Raw genomic sequence first — 17,052 nt, forward strand, 5'->3', positions numbered from 1 at the left:
CTAAAATTATAAAAAAATACAATTAATTTATATTCTTAAATAAAATGATAACGAAATAAATATATAAATGAAATAATACCAGGCACTAAGTGGACGATGATCTGGGGCCTGTAACTAGACTTGTGGTGCTATAATTGGAAATCTATCATAAGCCCATACGTAGTAGTATCAGTGGCCTCGCTATTTCCAATGTTTGTGTATTGGTAGCCCGAAAAAATTCTCTATACAACCATGCAAGACATGCACCACCCCACGAGTACATACTAGCATGCTCGAAATCGGACAGTAGTGGGAGGAACATGAGATGCACTAGAGTATTTATTTGTCAGCGAACAAAAATCCTCCTATAAGTTGCATAATGTATGCTTGTGCATACCTACGTACGTTGATGTCGTCGGCATTGGGAGGTAATTCTGGAAATTGGTACGCCAACCAGGGGATACTCAATCTTGAGCCTTTCAGATCATCTGATAAAACGCCTTAAGAGCTCTTCACAAACATTCTTCCAATCATACTGTAGTGAACCTATCAATGGTTGCCCATCCACTCGTAACCCAAACTGTATGGCAACATCTTGCAGCGTAATTGTATATTCCCCACAAGGCAGGTGAAATGTGTGGGTTTCTGGTCTCCAACGCTCAACTAGAGTAGTAATGAGGTGCCAATCAAGCTGGATAAATCCGATTTGTGAAACCCCAAGAAAACCTACCTGTTCAACGTAGGGAATAATACGTTGATCAAATGGGATAGTATGTTGTGCAAATGTCTCCCTTCTCTGACAACTCAAAACTATTGTAGAAGAACTATCCCATATCGATTGTGAACAATGCGTATTTTGTTGATATAGTTATATAGGATTAGAAGGACCATGCTCCATTACCTAAGAAGTTCAAATTACATTACATAATAAAATCCATCACATAAAAAATATATAAAAAGTACATCAAAAGATATAATTACATGAAAAATAAATTCATTACATAAAAAGTACAGTTACATAAAATAAAATTATTACATAAAAAATTATAAGTACATAAAAGATATAATTACATGAAAAATACAAGTACATAAAATATACAATTACATAAAAAATATAAGTACATAAAAGATACACCTAATGACCCAAAGGCGAAACACCTAATGTACGTTATGGATAAGTACGTCTGTTATGTCCTTCTCTCTTGTAAATTGTACATTGAATTTTTTGGCTTGACTCTCTCTAATCCATTTCATTATGAATGTGCGTACTTTTTGGCCGACCCTGTTCTCTTAGTAAGTCTGCATTCGGACAAACTTCTGTAAATGATAATTTTGGCCAATAATCTGAGTGTTCTATTGGATGGAAGCGACCTTCATAACATTGCTTGAAATTAGACAATTTGTAGCATTCATCAATAAGTGGTATGTATGTCAAACACATGTAATTACAAACTGCAATTACATGAGAGCGTGTAATCTTGAATGACTGCCACTTATTACAAGAATATGTTCCTTCTTTCAAGCCCAAAACTTGTGTGTGTTGCCCTTTATAGGGAGAAATCATACTTATGCCAGTTTGTATTTCAAAAGTTTGACTTTCCCTATCAATAGATGTCACTATATGTGCAAATGCTCGTTTTCCCCACCTTTAAGTTTTCTCAGGGCATATTCTGTATACATGTCCCCACAATCGAGTGTTTCACTGATTTCTTGTATTCGACGTTCAAAATATAGTACTGTGCAATAAAATGTTAGCCTAACCAAAGAAGTAATTGGTAATATTCTAGCACCTTTGAAAACATCGTTCATGCATTTAGCTGTATTGCTTGTTATCCACCCATAACCGTACCCACCGTCGTGTGATTGGGTCCATTTTTCCAAGTTAATATCTAAAAAATATTCAAGGCATTCAGGGTTCAATTGTTTCATTATTTCATGCACCGAATGAACTTGCGCCTTTGGTATTGATTTTCTGCCTTAAACACCAAATCTTTTAGTTGCTTTGATTTATATTTTGTATTGAAATTACTGACAACAAGGCAAATACAATATTGATGGTACGCTTTAAGTTCACTTCAACCAATTTCCTCATTATTAATTACAGCAAGAATGCCCTTATCTCTATAAAAAAATTAAGCAAATATCATCCCCGTGGGTAACATATTCACGCAAGGCCCACAAAAACCATGACCAACTGAACGAATTTTCACCTTCAACAATAGCAAAAGCGAGGGAAAATATATGGCCGTTTACATCCATAGATAAGATGGTCAATAATTTCCCCTTATATTTTTTGTAGAAATAGTTCCGTCAATCTGGATTAATGGCCTACAATGTTTGAACCCTTCTCGTGTAGGACCGAAGGACCAAAAAACTCGACAAAAAATAGTCGTACCTAGCGCATAAGATGGAAGGAAATACCAATCTGATCGTGTTCGGATTGTATATGATTTCTCCCAATCACCAAACACATCAATCAACGCTTTTCTCTTGGCTTACCACACCCGTCTATAATTAACATTATAGTCATATTGTTTTTTAATTGCTTCTTGCAATAGGGCCACAGGTACCCCATGATCATCTCTAATCAAATTTTGGATTTCGATACTCATAAAATTTGAATCAAGCTGTGAATGATTCTGTGTCAATTCTGAAAATAAACATGAGTGTTCCCTTTGAAGTTTGGTAATTTTGAACATCCCATGTGTTTTACGCCGACATGCTCGTAACCTCCAATCACAACCATCCTTCCATGATTTACATCTGACATACCAAAGATCTTGATTTGATTCCACTACAATAATCTCGTAGTGTTCTATCACACAATATTTTTTTACACCAAACTGTAAATTTTCTTTAGTATTAAACAACATTCCTTTCTGTATTAAACTACAATTATCTACACATATACTCTTTTCCTCCAAAGTAGACCCTAGTTCACATATTGAATTTGTAATTTCCCAATCTATTTGGGTGAACATATCTGACGTACCAACTCAAGATCATATTCCCCACTACTATTGTTTCCAAATAATTCATCAACTTCAACACCAATATCACTGTCTCTATCATTTCTAGGTTCAAGAATAACTAAATCTTCAGGATGCATTGACATATTTATTATGATTTTTTCAACTGTTATAGTTGACAAAAAAAATATGTTAGCATGTCAACCCAACAAAATCCAATTTCTAAGTTCAACATTTAAATATTATACATTTAAATCAGCTAAAATCTAAGATCCATAAACTATACATTTAAATAGCCCAAATAAAAATAAAATAGTATATCAATGAATCATACATTTAATTCAGCCCAAAAAAACAAACAAAATAATATGTATATGAAGCAATCTTCATTTTTATAAATATATACACATATTTCTAAGTTCAACCCAACAAATACATAATCATCCAACCAACTAATCATAACAAAAAAAACAGCCCAACAAATAGGTCAACGTAATCCTCCAAAAAATAGCCCAACAAAATCTAATTTCTAAGTTGAACATATATCCAAAAATAAATCATGGATTCATAAACTACACATTTAGTTCAGCCCAAATGCAAATAAAAGGATATATAAAGAAGATTATATATTTAAATCATGGATCCATAAACTATACATTTTCGAACTTGATCCTCATTTTTATAAACAAATACATATATTAGGAAAATTTAAAGAAAAAACTTTACCTCAATAAAAGAAAATGCTTTGGATGAAGAAAACCCTTCGGTAGATCGACTCATAGTGGCAACAATAAAAGAAAATAAGGCACCACGAAGGTTTTCGGACGATGTTTGGATGGAGGAAGAACGATTCGAATGAAGGAAGAACGATTCGGATGGAGGAAGAAGAAGAGGTGCGGTTTTATGGAGAAGGAAATCGTGTACCCAATACATGACCGTTTACCGGGTACACGATTATCTTAGTCAATGCTGCATGACTACCACATTGACAGTCTGTGGATACACGATTAGAAAACCTATTTTTATCAATCTTTTCAGCCTTACCCTATTTTTGTTACTATATATTAAAATAATATTATTTTAAAAAAATCCATTAAATATAATACCAAATCGTCAATATTTTGATTAAATCAAATAAAGATTTGAATTAAAATCTCGTCTATAAATTTAAGTAGATTCTCTTATTTGTACTTCTTTGCACTGGGTTATTAAGAGTGTATTTGATTTAACTTATCAAATATTTATTTTTAAAAATGAGTCATTTTGGAAAAAAAAAAAAAAAAAAATTAAAGTATTTGACTGCAAATCTGTATAACAGGTTTTATAAATAAAAATATATTTTTTAAAAAAAAGATAATTACAATGAATAACATTTTTAGGGATAATAATCAAGTGTATAACAATTAAAAAAAAAACTGTAAATATAGCCAAGTCAAACTTATCAACAATAAATTTCTATTGCTAATAAGACTCTTACTAGAGATGCACCAATAAACTCCTACCAAATATATGATTCTGTCATTGATAGACTATTTAAATTGTTATATCTATAATTTTTTTTACATTATATTATATGTATTAATACTTTAAGGCTAATTGCTATATTAACAATTTTTTTTTCTAATCAATCCAAAAATACATGTTAATTAATCTACTAACCAGTATTTTTTAGGTTTTATAAAGAAAAACCTTTTCATAGAATTCAGAAGTGAGGTTGGAGAAGAAATAACTTAAATGCATTTTCCATCTCCCCCACAATTACGAGGCCTATTACCTTTTCCTTAATAATCTTTAGTTTTATTCAATAATAAATAGTTAGTTGTGAATAATATTCTACCAAATTTCTATACACCACACAAAATTCTTCATTCTTTCAACTTCCTAGTAGTATGTATCTCTTTCTACTGGGTAAACACATCGAAACAGCCTAGGTTAGTAAGGAAGCATTGTATATGACAAACTTCAAAGCTGCAGCTAATATCATCCTACTGTAGTCCTGTTCATGTTGGAACCTGCATCCTCTGTAACCAATAAATCATATCAAATCCACTGCCTGCTAGTTATTAACTCGCCATTACAATCATTGATCTGAGAGTAGAAAATAGAAACTACCTTTCCCAGCTTTTGAAGGAAAATTAGCTCTACTTGGCTTCGTAGATCTTCCACATCCATTGCATAATCTCGGTGATCGTCGTCTTCCATTAATACCTCCAGCTTCACCCTCATCCTCTCCAAAGCAACATCCAACCCACAAAATTCTCTTAAAACTTGAGCTTTTGTTGTTCTTAGAAGCAGGAGGTTCTTTAGAGCAATGAGGGCCTGTAAATGCATCAAAACCTTTCATTTACTTTCATTTGAATAGAAAATTTGTCAAATAAATTTTGGAATAATGAACTAAGCAAGACATATTGATTAAAACAACAAAATAATACAATGCCTTCATAGCGTCTTCTCCAATATAAACATTAATCTAGAAGGACGTTCCAGAAATCACCTTCTCCTGGAGATCAACGTCTGTCGAATGGATGAGATCAACCACAGACTTCAAGAAAAGGCGATCTCCGAAAAATGGCCTTTGAGCTTCATCTGTTTTTTCTAGTTGTGTCATAGCCAAATCACTTGCAAGAAACACAGCTTTCTTTTGCAATCTGATATCCCTGCTCGAATTGCTTAGAATATCCTAGAGAAACCAAAAAGACACGTTAACTGGTTGTACCATGAAAGAGGCACATCAATCTTCTTCTAATCTTCAGTTAGTCACCTGAAGCATAGTTTCTCCAGCTTCGGCATAAAATAATTCCTGGCCAGATAAATTATTTTGAACCAACGATGAAATAGCATATAATGCCTTGATGGCTTCTTCTACAAAATCAGATTTTACCATCGTTACTAATTTTGCTAGTGCCCCATGTTCCAATACCTGACAACAAGAATGTAGTTGGAGGAAAATTCCAGAACGATATCTATTAAAATAATTGCAGAATGTACAGACGTACCTGCTTTTGAACAATAGGGTTATTCTGACTTGCTTTTCCAAGAATCCACGCTGCAATTTTCCTCACATCAGGATCGAAATGATTAAGCTCATGAATAAGCACAGCAAGGCCCCCAAGTTTGTCCAAATCTATGGGAAAAAAGAATCAATAATGTGAAAGAAGGTAAGATATAAAACCAAAAATAAGATCAAGAATTATGTAGGACTCAGGTATAAACTCAGTCAAAAGCACCAAACAAGTTACTGCCACATAAAATGGTTAAGTGCTAGCTTCCTGTGGTGGCAAATGTTCAAGAATATCTCATAATGTTAACATGTATTTGAAATTGATTGTTGAGAAAGTAGTTGCTTTTGACCAAAAAAAAAAAAAAAAAAAAAAAAAAAAAACTTTCCCTATAAGCTCTTCATCAAAGTTGAAACAATTGTTTCCTCAAGAACTATTTTGAAGTGTTTTCAAAATGTGACATGAAGTGTAAGGGACTGAATGAAGATATTCACAAGTCCCTCGGCTCATAAGGTAATAGGACCATAGTTCATTGCCACAGTCAACTGCAACAACTGAAAAATAAAGTTGTTTAGCCCATGGCTGTTCCAAGGATCCTCAGCTAATAGTGATGCAAGCACTAACCATTTGCATTGTCTATTGGCTCAACGAGTTCTAAAAGCTCCTGTAGTGCCCGATGGTGATCTTCCAATGATAGAGAGGAATTTTTCAAGTCATCTATCGCAATTTGCATCAGCTTTGCATCTGATGGCACCTTCAACTCCTCTATTAGGTCCTACAAAAGCAGAGTACTCTAAATGAGAAAAATAAGTATTCAAAGTTACACAACGCAGTAACGACAATAAGTTTCACAACACACACCAAAAGGGAATAACATAAATATGCATATGCATGTTTTTTAATTGCAAACATTCCATTAAAATAACAAAATTAAAAAAAGAATATCACTACAAAATGTTCATTTCTTTGATAAATTTTGATGCAGAAACTGAAATATATTATAATTGTACCTTAATTTCTTCTTGACGCTTCTTTATTTCACTTGGAGACAATCGTTTCACATCCTGTGCAGTATCCTTTAGTTTTGCAGGATCAGAATGGCCTAATTCAGACAAATACATTAATCAGGAAGTTGGTTCAAAGGTATGCAAAAGTATGATGCATACCCTTTCACCGCTACACGTGCTATTGGAACTTCAGCATTTAATCATTTTAGATTAAAAAAAAAACCTTAAAAGACTACTAAAAAATCAAAATCGTCCACTTAGCAAGTTTCACACAGTAAGCAAAAACAATGAAATCCAAAATTGCAACCGTGTGAAACTTGGAATACAAGGGGGCTGCAACATACAAGCAATGAATATACATGTCAAATCATATTATAAAATTAATTTAAGATGTAAGAAAAATAAGATTTCGGGACTTAGGATAGATATTCAAGATAAAAGGCACCACAAAAACAAAATTCCAAGGAAGAAGGACGAAGAAAACAAATAAGAAATCTAAATTTAATGATAACAGTTTTCCACTCCTTTATAGACTAACATGAGAATATGAGAATACTGCAGATAAGGTTTTTCCATGTTATGTGAAGACAGGTAGCTGAAGTTGATTCCAAGGTGGAACTCTTTTAACTATATTCTAGAATCCCTGGATCCTTTTTCTTTTCTTGGCATCTGTGTGTGTGCACCACTAAAATTACCCCTGCTTGTCAATGAATCAGGTCATCGAGCCTTCTCATACTTCCTGAACATCATAGCCTGCCCTCACATACCAGTATAGGATTTTCAGTTCCCCCCAAGACTTTTTCTCCTTTCATTCAAAGTCCATGAACATCAGACACCCACAATATAAAATATCGAGCCATCGAAGCTCTACCTTACTTGGTAAAAATAACCTTCTAGCACTCTCTTCATCTCATAAAAAACTCTCTTGACAGGTCACTTTTCCAAAGCTGGTAGACACACTTTGATCCGATCAGTTTTAAGTGGCATTCCCATTTACTTCTTCTTTCTGTTTAGAGCCCCTAGTAAGAACATTGAACAACTTGTATGCAACTTCCTTTGGGAAGGGGTGGATGCAGGAAATGCATCGCACTTGGTTGGATGGGATGTTGTTGGGTGGGGGAGGGGGAGGGATGTTAAATATTGGTAACTTGAGGACTCGCAACCAATTCCTGTTAGCCAAATGGCTCTCGCGGTTCCCCCTTGAGCCTAATACCCCCGGCATAAGATTATCACCAAAAAGTATGGGCCTTACCAACTTGAGTGGTTATCAGGTGGAGTTAAAGGCACCTAATGGAATTTGTGGAAGGATATTTCTAACGAGCTCCCTCTTTCCTCCTTTTGTCCATTGTGTGGTTGGAGAGGGTATGGATATGTATTTCTAGGAAGACTTGGTGGTGGGGGAAATTCCTCTTTGTTCATTGTTCCCCCACCAGTTTCACTGGTCCTCCTTTAAAAATCTTGTTTCTGATCTCTTGATTTGGTCAGGAAGCTTGTTTTCCTTCCTTTGGGTTCCATTGCCATCTGACAGATATGGAAGCAGTGGATGTGGATGTTGTCTCTTTGTCGTCCTTGCTGGGGCAATTAATTTTAGGTGTGGGAAAAGTGATTTACGCATCTGCGATCCCAACCCTTTGAACAGATTCTCATGTAAATCCTATCTGCATTGTTTGATGGAGAGTCTATTTTTTTGGCCCTCTGGAGGGTTGAGATTCCTAAGAATGCGAGATTCTTTATTTAACAAGTTTTACATGGACGTATGAACACTTTGGATTGACTCTCGAGGAGGATGATGTTGTTAGTGGTTTGTTTTATTGTATTCTCTATCAGAGATTCGGAAAGCAGAGGAAGACCTAAACACTTCGATGCTTGCCTGTTATAAGGGCACCAAAGATAAGATCGGAGAGTTTCTCCTCCAGTCACCCTATCGTGCAAAGGTTCGTTTCTTATGGTTGGCCAGGCCGTAGGGATGTGTACTATCATGTGGAATCTTTGGGGGAAAAGGAACAATAGAGAGTTGAAAGGATTGGATAGGGAGCTTAGCGATGTTTGGGCGCTTATTAGGTTTTATGTCTCTTTAGGTTTCAACTTCAAAGTTTTCTTTGTTTATTCAATAGCCACTATTTTGCTTGATTGGTCCCCTTTTCTTTCAAGGGTTAGGTTTTTTGTATACCCTTGTATACTTTCATTTTTTTTCCTCAATAAAAATGGTTTATTTAAACAACCCATACTGGTGGATAGCTGCAAAAGAATTTCACCAACTTCCTGCCAACCGTTGCTAAGTTAGACTCATAGGTTACACTTCCCCCAAACCTACCTTCATCTTCTATTCACTGCAAGAACTCTTCTTTAATAGACATCTAAAGACAAACTGTATAATTTATGTCACATTATAACATGAAAACAGAAACTTCAAAGTCTAGAAGTATAATTTAGATTAAGTTTGAAGTGTTCCTGTGCAGAACAATGTTGCAAAGACATCTCAAACTATGCTCCGACAGTTTTACTACACGAGGTTTAGTGGCACAAATTCTAGTCCTCCTTGTGATTGCTAATGGTACCAGTTAAAGGTATAACCTTATTGGGGATTATGAAATGTAATAATGCATATAAGAGTACCTATAGCCCACTGTAACATGCTATCGAGGGAAGGAAAGCCGCCATCAAAGCCATCAGCGTCGGCGGAATCTTCCTGGGGCCTGTGCTCGATAAGGAGATCGCTCTCTTCTTTTGCAGACGACCAGATTAAACCTCCCAAAGAAGAGTCATTTGCATCTGCAATCACCAATGTCAGAGAGAACCATAAACAGAGCCCAGCAACTAGGAAACGCCCCATGTTATTGCTCATTTGGACTTGGAAATTCCAAAGATGGGGAGGTAGTTTCTTGGTCCAGGCTACAATTCGAAAGAAAGCAGAAGAGAAAAGAAGCAGGCGGAGCAGGTAATGGAACTTCGGACGGGTAAAATTCAACCCGAGGGAGATTGAAGATTGCAACTGGTAAGCAAATTGGGGAGGGAGTACCGACTATACACGGGAGAGACGAGACAGACTGATGTGAGAATGAGAATCAGTTCGTGTCGCGTCGTGGCTCTTTTAAGGCGGCGTTTGGCTCAAAATAAAAACCGATAGTTGAGTTGAGAGTTTATTAATTTGAAGAGTTAAATGGTTGGTATTTATTATATAGAGTTGAGTTGAATTTCAAAGTTTGTGTTCGAGTGGTATTGAGTTGGAGGTTTTTTTTTTTTTTTTTTTTTTTCTCTCTCTCTCTTTTTTTTAAGCTATTTTCTCAACTCTTTTATGATATAAATCAGAAAAACTCTATTTTTTTTCAATTTATAAAACATAATGGATTCTTTTCAACTTATTCTTTTAAAAAACGGTAAAACTCTAATTCTCTTCAATCGGTAAAATATAGCATCAAAATACATATCATATTGGAACTCAATTACTTATGAATTGGTATATTGTATATATGTATATTGAATCTAGCTAATTTAACATTATTATAAAAAAATTAACATGTTGTACACATAAATGTTGAATAACTGGATAACTTAATAGTTTATGTTTATATTATATGGATCTTATATGTCGAACTGAAATTATACATAGAATAATTACCTTTTATTTTATAATGATGGTGAGAATGTGATAGTGTAGTACAATTACATTCTTCTGAACATCACAAAAATTATATCAAACGACCGAACATGTGACCGTTCCAAAAAACAAACTGACAAAATATACATTTTGAAATATTAGATGGTCAATCTAGTGGGTCCGAGCAAATAGGCGTGTGTAGTACCATAGTCATTTCTCTTCCAGTACAGCAAGGAAGAGGTTCGTCTTTTGTACGTCCCCTTGTACAAGTGTTTCATACGACTTGTGTAATGTCACTTTGTATTCACTGACTTGACTATGACATTCGTGCCAGGATAGGTAGATCCTTGGATTATGAGCAATGAATACCACATAGAATTTGTGTTTCTACATATATTTTCAAAATAGGGGTAGTCAATACCAATGATAAGCTTTGAGGTGAAGGGTTTTTTGGAGTTAGGATTCAGGAGTTATAATGGTTATGGTTTAAGGGTTCTCATACAACCCTTTACTACTTATATGTGTCCTAAATTGTGCAAAGAGAAATTCTAGTTGACAAATTATAAGTATATTTACGTAAAATTGAGACAAGTCTTGGATAAGTATTATAATAGTCGAGATCATTGGATTTTTCTTAGATATATTACAATAGTTGAGAACATATTAGCCTATAATTTTGAAATTGTACTAACTTTCTTTTTTGTGCTTATTCCTATTCTTATGATGTTGAAAAGGTACTAACTCTCGTTCCTATGTTTATTCTTATACTTGTACTTTCTTTGTCGTGGAGTTTATACCATATTAGAAAATATTACATATAATTTTTGTTTAGAATTTGTCTCGCTTACAATATTTTTATAATATTAAACGTAATTGTTCTAAGACATTACAATATTTTTATAAAGATTTATTACATTGAAAAAGTTAAAAAAAAAACAGAGGGAATATTTTCTTTTTTGTTTCTATATTTACAGTACAACTATTTTAAAAGACTAATTTTATGTATCTATAGTTATTCTTTATATAAATAAATAAATAAAATAGATCCTTTTTTCTTTTGTTCTATTCCCATTTGCAATTTTCTTTTTAATTTTATAGAAAAATATCAAGACAAAATAAAATGAAAATAATGAACCAATTTAAGTTTATAGATGGAATTCTAAAATTGAAATTTATAAATTGAAACTTAAAACGAACGTCAAATCATTTACATCAGATCAAAGTCTACAAAGAAAAAAGTTCCCAACAATGTTAATATATAAGTGAAAAAAGACAAAATCACAGTGTATTACAAATGTTCATCAAGTCAAGCAAAAAGCAGTAGACTATAACAAATATTACTCTAAACTTAAAATTTACGAATTTCAAACTAGTTAAGAAATGTATGTTTGATTAATTTGGGCCCTACATGGAAGAAAAATAAGTATGGTTAGACCAAATGGTAGGTCAATATGACTGAAGTAGAAATAAAGTACACTAGAACATACCTTTTGATTATGTTCGGAGTGAATGGTATTCAAGACAGTCCACATTAAGGGGCAGCAAATAGATGTTGCCTAACAAAAACATGAAAACATTAATGACAGATCTTACTTGAAATATAAGGAAGGAAGGAAGCATACTTTATGTAGGGCAATCTTTCATTTGTTAGCTATCTTATATGAATGGAATAAGGTTAAACTTAAAGGTGGAAGAAAAAAACAGAACATATTGCAACAGCCAAACCACACATATGAGAATGTAAAAACGGTATAAGGAAAACTTGAAAAAAAAAGGTTAGAGCAGGGACGTATCAACACAGTGTATCAGAGGAGGCTATGGAGAAGTCTAAAAAAAATATGAAGAGGAATTCGAATATAAGTAGAAGATACAATAAGGATGGTTGGTGAGGAGAGATAGGTACATTTAGGTGCACCTAACCTCGATAAGTTCAACCAGTAAATTCATTAAACCCATAATAAAGAGAGTCAACTCAAACATAAATAAAATAAATAATGTTGAGTTCAATATTAATTTTAGGTGGTTGACCATAAAATAAATCTGCTGAAAATGGACATAAATACAACATAATATCTCACACATAATAGACATAAGAATAAAGATTAGAGGGCCTCAGGATTTGGTATAGATCTTTCATTGGAACAAATCCAAGTCCAAACAAACAAAATAAACAGTTGCAACAGTTGTAAAATTGAAGTTCAATTTAAGTGTACGAAAACGGAATTTCGTTGAATACTGAAAAAAATTTTAATGGATAAAAAAAATCCATTGATCAGTCGAAAAACACCAAAAAAATTTGACTATATACGGAGGAAAAAATTACAAAGTAGTATACAAAACATAAGGAAAAACAGTGATGTAAAATTTCTAATCTAATTAACGAAATAAAATAAAATCAAATAAGACATCATACTAAAAAATTAGAGTGTAGAATTTTGGAACAAATCATCATCAGCCTCGGGGAAAAAAAGGTAGAAAACGAACCTGTTGTAGGGTGGATTGGACCCCCACCAAGCTCCAATAACATGGTTGGTATCCCCTACCAAGAGTTTACTTGTCGTCCAAATTTGATGGAAAAGCAGAAAAAAAAAAAAGAAAAGAAAAGGGAAGGACACATGGTTTATTATTGAAGCGGCAAGAGGCAATCTGAAAAAAAAGTAGGGAGGACAAAGATAAACAGAACATATATAAGTAAGAGAAGAAAGAATAGAGACAGATAAGTTAATATGATATAAATGGAAAAAAAATAACAAGGACTTGGTTGTAATAACATACAAGAAGTGGAAAAAAATCATAAGAGACGAAAAACAAATTATAAGAGTAAACCCTAGTCATAAACATGCAAGCCAAAAATATTCCCAAAATGACGAGAAGCTAAATCAATGTTGGTTTGTATGTCCTAAAACTTGCAATTTGTAAAACTAAACAAATTCTATTTTCAATAAAATATTATTAAAGTTTTTTTCAATAAAATTGTTATTGAATATATAAATTACACTAAATCTAATAAACTAAGATTCATGGCTATTACATAAATACTTGGATTTTATGTGGAGACATAAAAATGGATCAAGTTCAAGTAGATAGTCAAAACGGTTTATAGCATACAAATAAGGTTGGGTACTTTATTCTAGTAACACTATTGAGTGCGGTCCATTTTGTATTTAGTACAAACGATGTGATCCTGAATCGTTCATATGAGACATGCAAGTGGGGGCGTCCTATGCAATGACTTTGCGTAAGACCGAACCAAGAAATAAGTCACTCTTACTTTATAACATTGTTTACTGTTCTATTTCAAATCGATGATCTAGGTAACTCGACCTTAATCTTAAGCTAACTATGAGGTGAGGGTTGGCTCAACAATGCCGACTCAATAAGTCTTCCATTTCAGGGGTAAGACTGAGGATTAGAGTGAAAGACATAATTCACTCCTATCTACTTTTAGGGATAGTAGAGAGGTTATTCTCTTAAGTACATTCTCTTAAGTACTAATTCCAAGTCTTAAACAAGGGGCCCACCCTCTCACCGGTCCGAGAGGGATTTGGTTTCCTAATGAATCACAAACCAATTATTCATTAGAAGATCAATAGGGCTTAAGGAGCAAGATGCAATATTGAGGTAAAACAACAATTGATCCAGCCGTTATTACGAACAACTTGTGAAAGGTCGACTTACCAATTACGGTTAAATCAAGTTAACATAAATATATCTACAATGAGAGGAGTGCAACTACTAGGCTTTAGTGGAGTGACCCGGTAATTAACGAATATTGATTAATTCGATTTAAAGAATTTTAGCCAATTAATCGGATCGTTGAAGCCCATGATCGGTAGGTTTATTAGGTCCATCTACTAGTTCACAAATGTCAGAATAGAGTGGTGAGTAAATTTGAAGTGTTGAAATTCAATTAAGAGAATTATTAATTATGTGCAATATAATTACACATTTAATTATCGAATTAAACAAAATTGGAGAATTGAATAATATTTAAATTCATTTTAAATATTTGATTACATGAATAAAGATTCATAATTGTGGATTTGTTGTTTAACTAATTTAATATTTGATATTAAATTAAATTATTTAATTAATTATTAAAGAATTAATTTTATTTGAAATTAATTTTGTATAAAATTAATTTTATTTAATATTAATATAGAATTAATATTTTATGAATTAAATTTTTTAATTATTTTGAAAATTGTTTCAAAAATTAAAATTAAAAATAAATTTAATTATAAATTTAATTTATATTAGAAAATTACAAATTAGTGGGTTTATCCCACGTAAGACATTCAGATTCTCACTCAATTATCCAAGTAGGTGGTGTCATTCTTGGAGACATTCTAAATGCATGGGAAATTTGAAGAAAACCAACTCTAATTTGAGGCGAGAGAGAGCCATGCACTGGAATTTTTAGGCTGGCTTGTTCATCTCTCTCTACCTAAAAACCCCAGAAAAATCTCCAAAATTTCTCAAGATTCCAGTTCATTTTGGGTTCCACCACCCAATCTAAGGTTCTAGAGAATAGTAGGAAAGATCAAGTGGTGGTTTACAAGTGATTGGTGAGAAGATTCAAGCTAATTTCGTGGATTGAAGAAGTTCTTCAAAGGTAACTTCTCAAAACCCTCTTATTTCTTATGAACATGCTTACTTAGATGCTAAAATTGATGAATTAGAGTGCTTAATGATCTTGATTTTTTCTGCTAATTGCACATCAACTCTAACAATCAAAACAAAAACGAGCCTGACAAAGTACACAACCAATAACAATAAGAAAATCAAGCATGCAAGGACGAATAAAATATGAGCGAATCCAGAAAAGAGTAGCAAATCCTAAGCCAAAAACCAAGTATTTGAAATAATTTCAGACCTAAACAAAAAAAAAAAAAGTTAGATTTGCAAGTAAAAAAGATGCCCAAAATGACAGGAAGCTAAATCAGAACAAAAACGAATCCGACGAAGTATAGAGCCAACAACAATCGAAAAATAAAAAATGCAGAGATGAATAAAATATGAGGGAATCTAGTTGAGAACGTACAAATCCTAAGCCAGAAACCAAATATTCAAAAAGATTTCAAATTTAAACAAAAAAAAAGGTTAGATCTACCAAGAAATCATTCATATCTACTATAAAAAAAATATTTAGATCTAATAAAAAATGGTGACATCTACCAAAAAAAATAGTTAGATCTAAAAAATAGCCATATAAAGAAAATTGAAGAAGAGGAACGCAACATTCAACTAGAAAATACAAATATAGAATGAAGTAGGAGAAGAATACCGCGAAAGAAAAGAGAAGATAAAGAAGAGAGGGAAGTGAATAATGAAAGGGAAAGAGAGAGAAAATGGGGAGAGTAGTTAAAAAGTCTAGAAAAAGTGGTGTGAAATAGGAGGAAAAAGTAGTAGGTTAAAAAAGTGGATTTATAACCCACTACTTTCTTTTAAGTAGGATTAAACATCAAATGGGCTTTTTGAGCCCATCCAACTCAACTCTAGTGGGCTATCAAACAACCCCATGGTTTCTTGCTCTTCCAAAGTTAGAGGAAAAGTTGAGTTGTTTCTTATATATGTAGAATAGGAGAGGGAGTAGATTTTTTTTTTTTTCCCATTTACCATTCGGTGCTAAGGATGGGGATTATATTCTGTTCCATCTCCGCTCCAACTTTTGTATATAAATTATGAATTATAAAATAATAATAATATAATAATAATAATAATAATAATAATAATAATAATAATAATAAATAATAAGGTGAATAATAGAAATTGTTTCTTAATGATAAAGAATTTTGAAAAATATTTTCAAAGTATAGCAAAAATGTCACAGTCTTATCAATGAAGACTCGCGATAGACATGTTATAGAGCAACAGGTCTGATAAGATGTCTCAGTGACATTTTCTATATTTTAAAATATTTGATTCATTTTCTTAATTTCAAAAACAAACCTGAAAGATAATTTAAAAAATTTTATTAAAACGTTTTAATTCCTTAAATATCATAATATTTTAAATTGAGCAACTATAATGATTCTAATAGTTTAATTTTAAGTTTTTTAGAAATTATGAGAATTTATCATTTTAAATTATGTCTTTTCAAATTGTAAATGTATTATTGATTTTATTAGGAGAGCTAGACCATCATTTTTATTTAAATGAAAAATCTATATTTAGAAATGTCTTTATTTAAAGAAATTACAAATACTAAGTCATTGTTAAAAAAAAATATATTTGGATTGAAATCAAAAAACAAAAAATGGTAAACAAAAAAAATCAAAGACGCATAATTTTTCTGCGAGGGAATCAAATCTCTATGGATCCCCACTCTAATTAACATGGAAAATTCATGGGATACAAGGAATGAAATAGGGAGGGCTTGGGACGGGGCGATATCTCTAGAAAAGGAAAAAAACATTATATATAATATATACTATATATATATAAATATATATATATATATATAATCATTATTTAAAAATCACAAGTAACTTGAGAGT

At 32.6% G+C, this 17,052-nt stretch overlaps 1 protein-coding gene across 1 annotated transcript; it reads right to left on the reverse strand.

The window, feature by feature from the left end:
• Window positions 1-4,723: 4,723 nt before the first annotated feature.
• LOC120092634 (nucleotide exchange factor SIL1) lies at window positions 4,724-10,089 on the reverse strand. The gene is made up of 8 exons (XM_039050781.1): window positions 9,571-10,089; window positions 6,958-7,049; window positions 6,572-6,722; window positions 5,945-6,072; window positions 5,710-5,868; window positions 5,443-5,628; window positions 5,061-5,267; window positions 4,724-4,969 (listed from the first exon to the last, which is right to left on the reverse strand). The coding sequence occupies exons 1-8, from the start codon at window positions 9,797-9,799 to the stop codon at window positions 4,949-4,951; spliced, it is 1,173 nt and encodes a 390-aa protein (XP_038906709.1). The 5' UTR covers window positions 9,800-10,089; the 3' UTR covers window positions 4,724-4,948.
• Between the last annotated feature and the right edge of the window lie 6,963 nt (window positions 10,090-17,052).

This window comes from Benincasa hispida, chromosome 12, assembly GCF_009727055.1.
Source record: "Benincasa hispida cultivar B227 chromosome 12, ASM972705v1, whole genome shotgun sequence".
Classification (NCBI taxonomy): Eukaryota; Viridiplantae; Streptophyta; class Magnoliopsida; order Cucurbitales; family Cucurbitaceae; genus Benincasa; species Benincasa hispida.

Excerpts from the sequence above, each read along its gene's own strand:
- LOC120092634 (XM_039050781.1), bottom strand. The coding sequence starts at position 9,799 with ATGAGCAATAACATGGGGCGTTTCCTAGTTGCTGGGCTCTGTTTATGG. Across the intron at positions 6,723-6,957 it reads AGCGTCAAGAAGAAATTAAG|GACCTAATAGAGGAGTTGAA; the intron begins GTACAATTATAA and ends CTGCTTTTGTAG. Across the intron at positions 5,869-5,944 it reads ACCCTATTGTTCAAAAGCAG|GTATTGGAACATGGGGCACT; the intron begins GTACGTCTGTAC and ends TCTTGTTGTCAG.